Here is a 6,495-nt window from a genome sequence, read left to right as displayed (position 1 = left end):
TTTCACTAAACTCCAAATAAAAAGTTGCTTGATTAGATTTTAAAGATCAAATCTGTATTTACTGAAAGAACAACTCGCCATTCAACAGGAACTGCGTGAAAATGCTCCGCCTTCAAGCAACAGAAAGACTCCATTTATCACGGATCTGCAACTCGCTGTATTTCTTCTTCTTCTACCATCTTTCTCGCCATTGTATTCCTCCCTATCTTCGCCTGATGCCTTATTTTGATCTGAATCATTCGTTTCAATCAATCTTTTCTAGAACCTGTGCTCACAATACTTGCCATCTCAAAGCACTTTACAATTCAACCAGATCATACAGATCAAATTAATTGCCAAAGTTTTCTATCTTAGGAAAACCAGTTGATTGCATCGACGGATTGACTTTAGGGGAATCCCTCACACTAAGCATGCTTGCAGCAACAGTGGAGAGGAAAACTCCCTTTTAACAGGAAGAACCTCCAACAGAACCAGACTCGGTTTGAGTGTCCATCTGCCGAGGCCGACTGGGGTTCGATTAGACAGAAGCAGAGATACAGAAATAAGCAGAGATACAAAAGGAACTTGTCAACCAGCTCCAAAGGCGGCCCCATCAAGGAAACGCATAGCCAGGCAAACGAGCCCCGAGCCAGCTCCCATGGGAGAGGATGAAGAGAGCATATCCAGCCAGTCACAGCCAGGGAAACAGGACTACACTGAAAAATAGGCCGAGCTCCAATATCTATAAACATAGGTGTTGATGGCAGCAGCACAGCTGATATTTCTCTCCAGGGTTGTGTCACAGCCAAACAGGAACAGACCAGATGAATATATAATCAGAAAGAGCATAATGTTAGAGATTGTGCAGAGAGAGTGGGATAATATAGAATGAAGCAGAATGATAAAAAAGGGGTCCCTATGTCCTCCGGTAGTCTAAGCCTATAGCAGCAGAACTATACTATAGAGACTGTAACTATAAGCTTTATCAAAAAGCAAAGTTTAAAGCCTAACCTTAAAATAGACAGGGTTTCTGCCTCATGGACTAAAACGTATTTGGTTCCACAGGAGAGGAGCCTGATGACTAAAAGATCTGCCTCCTATTCTAATTTTAGAAATTCTAGAAATTACTAGTAAATGTGCAGATTGAGAGCGAACTGCTCTGTTAGGAACATAAGGAACAATCAGATCTCCTATATAACATTATCTGTTCATGTTTTTGGTTTTTATTCTTCTGTTGACAAATCTAAGACAGAACTAGAGTGTCTTCATGTTTCTCTGGCTTGCAGTTGACTGTTGTTAGGATTTCAATGCAAAATGACTAAAGATGATAATGTAACCTTTTTTTCATACAGCTTAAATGGGAATAAGAATAAAGGTGATAATATGCTGTTTCTAAAAGGGACAACAATCCAGGAAAGTCAATTAATTTTAAATTTATATATATTCCGATTTTTTTTTTTTTTGATTGACTGGAAGGTTACAGGAGGGTTTGGGGAAAAAATATATTAATAAAAATATATTTAATCAAAAATATAAAAATATTATTTTCCTTCATGGTTATTTTAAAGTAGGCTTCCAATGTAAACTATGCACTGTGTGTTTGACCAAATCCTGATGGTTGAAATCTTTTGCTGCATCGCTGAAGGAAACTCCAGCTCAGCAGGAGGCCGATCAGAAGACAGCGAGGCTGCCTCTCATCGGGGTGAGTCAGCAGTTCATATTCAAACCGAAACTGTAAATCAACTCAAAGTGAAATGACATTTGTGACGCTAGTGACTTCTTGTAAATCCCCCTTTGCTGAGAACATGAGTGTTTATCCATTAGTTAACTAATCTATATTCAGATGTTATATCCAAGAAACAAGAAAATCTGACCTTTTCCTTTCAGATATTCCTATTTTTGATATTTTTTGCCTCCGTTTTTGAAGGTGATGATATTTTTATGTGGTTTTACAGCCAGGTCAGATCTGTTTAGAGGCTTAAATTTTCTATTTGTATCATTAATGGTTTCCCAAACAGCTCTAACTGCCTCAGTTTTATCAGCTGAGTCCTTGCAGAGGAGAGAATAGTAAATCTCTTCATTAGTTGACCTTAACACGAGCAGCTCCTCTCCTATTAGTCTCAGGTGACGCCACTCGTGCTCTAAAGCTTGATTTATCACCAGTCTGATCGTTATCTGCCAGTGGGTTTGGCAGAAGTGGGAGGATGGATCCTGCTGCAGTCCAGCTGCAGGGAGTCTCTCTCTCTATCGTAAATTCAGCAGCAGCAGATTAATTTGCTGCTCCACACAAGGATTTGTTGGAGCTCAGTGATACCAGGCTAACTGCTTGTATTTATTGCAGAGGAGGTATTGGCTGATGGGTTCTTCTTCCCTTGTCGCCTTCTCTCATCGCTGATTGCTCCTGATTGAGCAGCCTCCTCCTCCATCGAGTCAGTTGATCTCATTTGTGTGCCATCTCTCTGCAGATGGGGAGCAGGAAGGCCTACGCAGGTCCTCCTCCAGCCCTGATCACAGCAGGTGAGGAGTCCTTCGCCTCGTTGCTTTTTTTCCCCCCTCTGTATTTGTCTCTTTGCAGCTCAGACACATTTAGAGGTGGATCTGTATCATTAGTGGCCTCGTCAGCTGCCTGAAACTCTCCAGGCTTTCACCTTGGCCCCTTGGCTTGATTCATTTATTTTTATCCGTCCTCAGTTCTGTGCTCAGCGGGCAGATACACAACAGAAAACCATTTGGCAGTGCAGCGACCATGCATCAGGAGATATCCTGAAATGATTGAATGTTAGAATGGTCCAAAGTCCGGATGGAATCAGATCACTACCTTTCAAAATAATCTGACTGAGCTGCTTTGCAAAGAGGAAAAGAAACAAAAACACATCACAGCTTCATTTGTGTTCTGTCACATGCAGGCTCCATACTATTGTATATTTTAGGATTTGTTCTGTTTTATATTGTTCTATTTCATATCTATTGCATTTAAATAAAAAAAAAAACAAGTAATGACTTTAATTCAGTTTCACATAATCACATAACCTTTCTTGATTGTGAAATGATTGTGATAAAACCATAGAACTACAGTCTGTCATAGTCGTCCTCTTGGTGTCTTCCTGTGTTTTCCATAAGCCTGTTTCTCTCTCTGTGTGGTCTGACTTTCTGCTGGTTCTTCCTGGTCCTCGTCAGGTTGGGTTCTACAGCGTCGGGTTCAGACAGCCTGTTCGGTCCTCCGCTGGAGTTGGCCTTTAAGTCCAAAAGCTTCGACAACCGGGATCAGTTCAAAGAGCAGAACACCTTTGGTGCCTCTGAATGTGAGAAAAGTTGATTTCATCCTGCTTCACTGTGAGATAAATATTATATAGACCTCATGGTCATCAGCAAGACGAATATTTACTGCCCGGTTTACACAACAATTACAACTAAAATAGTATCACTTATTTTATTTTAATAATGAGACAGAAATATTCTTACAGCTGTTAATCTAAGAAATACTATTTATTTGTTCAACATTTGTAATTCTTATAGGTAGAGCTAATACAGTAATACCAACTATAACATTTATTTCTATATTAGACTTACAAAGATCAACTACCGTATTTTCCAGACTATAAGCTTCTCTTTCCCATGCTTTGAAACATACAGCTTATATGAAGGTGCAGCTTTTATGTGGATTTTTCTTTAAGCACCAGGCAGCAGATGTCAAAGTAAAAAAAAAAATCCAAGAAGAAAGCACCTATTTTCATTTAGCATACGCACATACTAGCAGCAGGTATGATGAAGAACAGATGTCTCAAATTCACACATTTTGACATTTATCTCCTGCATTGAAGCTGCAGAACCAATGAAGAAGCTGGACACAACTTCTGCAGAGCTGAAATAAAGAGCTGCAGAAGCCCACCTTTCATTAGAAGCTCATACAGATGGCCGCTCACACTGAGTCTGGTTCTGCTGGAGGTTTATTCCTGTTAAAAGGGAGTTTTTCCTCTCCACTGTCGCTACAAGCATGCTTGGTGTGAGGGATTGCATTCTAGTCAATGGGTCAATACAATCAACTGGTTTTCCTTAGATAGAAAACTTTGAATCAATTTGACTGGATTATCTGGTTGAACTGTAAAGTGTCTTGAGATGACATGATAAATCGGCGCTATTTAAATAAACTGAACTGAAATTGAATTGAATTGAATTAGAAGCTCTTACTGCTGCAAGCCAACAAGCTAAGTTCTTCTTCCCTATTCTAGAGGCAATATGCAGAGCTCCCCCTACTGGTTTGGTAGGGGACAGTTCAGTAGATATCAGCAGCCTATAGCCCTGTGATGCTTAAATATGTATGTTTCCAGTTAAAAAACTAAATAACTTTGTGGCTGTGGCTTATAGTAATATGTGCTCTATAGTCCAGAAAATATAGTTATTATAAATGTACACAGAATTTTATTTTTGTTCCTATTAAGAGGAATGTTCCACCTTTCTTCTGTTAAACTTTAAAATAAAGTGACACTTAAAACACTGAATCCTTTTTTTTTTTTATTGTAAAACGAGAGTAAATTCTGATAATTTGACGTCCATATCAATGTAAAGACGTCAGCCCAGCAGACTGCTCCCGATTCTCCTGATTATTATCCTGTAAATGTCGTTAATGCATCGTTACCAGAAGTTAATTTTCAAGGATTTTGGACCCGTCAAAATGTATAAAACAATCATTTATATACTTTATTTTTTCTGTAAAAATAATAATTTTATGTTGCACCTCTCTAGATGTAAATAAATTTTAAAAATGTTAATTGTTTGTATGAAAATTTTCTAGCCCTGACCTCTAAATAGAAGCATTCGTATATGTTCATAAATTAGGTTAAATAAATCCTCTTTGGTTCTTTTGTTTGGTTTTCTCCCTGTTGTACGTTCAGGTGGTTTTCTTACACCAACATGTTTTAATTTACGTTCCAGATGCTGCCTTCTCATCTGACTCCTCATCACCAGAGAACGTTGAAGACTCTGGTTTGGACTCGCCTTCCCATCAGCCTCTGGGACCTTCTCCTGAGCTGGCTGGCTGGGCCGCCTGGCCGCCTGTGTCTCAGATTAAAGAACAGACACCAAGCCGACCTGTGGATCCTTTCTTTTCTGCTTTCCATGAGCCTTCTTCTGGTCGCACTTCTAACCACCAGGACGACTCCACCAATGTCTGGTCTGTCGCCTCGACACGTCCGTCACGGGCCCCCCCAGATATGGACGCCCCTTCTGTGCGGTTCCCAGCCTTCTCCCAGTCCCTCGGTCCGCCGGAAATGGAATCATCTGTGTGGAACTGCAAACACATCCCCACAGAGGATCCCTTTTTCACCAGCTTCGACAGGACCGTCACCCAGGAGACTTTAAACCTGTCTGACGCCTGGACGCGGCCCCCTCCACGCCGTTCGCAGGAGGTCAGAGGAAAGGAAGGCCGTGGCGACCCGTTTTCTGCCGCCCTCACTGAAACCAAGACTCTCCTCCCTCCTTCTTCCTCCTCCTCCTCATCATCTTCCTCCAATCGTAAAGAGCGAGAGAGGAAGCGGGACCGCAGCCTCCCGCCGCCCGTTACGTCTGATGACCCGTTTGCCATCACCATGATTGGAAGCCCCACCCACCAATCATCTCTGGCTGCAGCAGCCGGGACGCTTCCCTCACACAGCAGCAGACTGGGAGTCGATCCCATTAGCAGCTCCTTACAGTCAGCTCAGCCGAAAAAGGAGACGACCCACTGGAAGTCTGTCCATAACCCGTTCAACGACAGCAGCAGCTCCAGGCCACAGGAAGTAGGAGAGCGTAGGAAGCACAGATCATCAGAGAGCGAGCCCCGCAGGAACGCCCCTCCCCTCACCAGGCATTCAGGACCCCAGGAGGACCTGTGCTTCTCCACAGACAAAGATGAGGACTGTCTGGATCTCAGCACCCAGATGACGACCTGCAGCATCGGTTCCAATAAAGGTCACTGCTCTGTTCTTCACGTTAACATGGTTTCAGATTCAAATTGTGGCCTATAAAATAAATACTCATCAATCTATTCATTTATCAGCATACATGTTGAAATACCTCGAAGTATCATTACCCTCATATGGAGGACCAGAAGTGAAAAAGAAACACGACAATTTCAGATTAAACTTTTAATTCATAGGTTTGGAAATCCAATTTGAAAAGCATTTTATGATTCCCCATTTAAATAAAATCAAATAGTAATTATATATTTTTTTAATTTAATAATCTATTATTAAATATTTTGAAAAAATAAAAAATGTAAAACATATTTTCAAATCCTACTAAATAATAATAATTCTTTAAACTAATTATAAATATTTCTCCTAATCAAGTATTTAAAAACTTTGTGAGTTTGAAAAAGCAGTTTTATTTTGATTTTACTTTACTCTCTTTTAGCATTTCTATGACCCAACAACAGCTTTCTTACAGTTTAACTACAGTCTGTAAAAAAGATGAGTAGAAGCTTTATAATATATTGCAGCTTAAAAGCTGCATATATATATATATATATATATATATATA

The 6,495-nt window shown here is 40.4% G+C and overlaps 1 protein-coding gene across 1 annotated transcript in view; it reads left to right on the top strand.

The window, feature by feature from the left end:
- The window catches only part of LOC107091969 (F-BAR domain only protein 1-like), a 75,836-nt gene that overhangs the window by 61,826 nt on the left and 7,515 nt on the right, over positions 1 to 6,495 (top strand). Inside the window, exons 15-18 of the mRNA XM_015386224.1 lie at positions 1,625 to 1,681; positions 2,445 to 2,496; positions 3,157 to 3,281; positions 4,912 to 5,925. Of these exons, the coding sequence (XP_015241710.1) occupies positions 1,625 to 1,681; positions 2,445 to 2,496; positions 3,157 to 3,281; positions 4,912 to 5,925 (1,248 nt within the window). The remainder of the gene's footprint in view (positions 1 to 1,624; positions 1,682 to 2,444; positions 2,497 to 3,156; positions 3,282 to 4,911; positions 5,926 to 6,495) is intronic.

This window comes from Cyprinodon variegatus, unplaced genomic scaffold (assembly GCF_000732505.1).
Source record: "Cyprinodon variegatus isolate N-32 unplaced genomic scaffold, C_variegatus-1.0 Scaffold359, whole genome shotgun sequence".
NCBI classification, from domain to species: Eukaryota; Metazoa; Chordata; class Actinopteri; order Cyprinodontiformes; family Cyprinodontidae; genus Cyprinodon; species Cyprinodon variegatus.
This window is presented reverse-complemented; position numbering and strand designations above follow the sequence as displayed.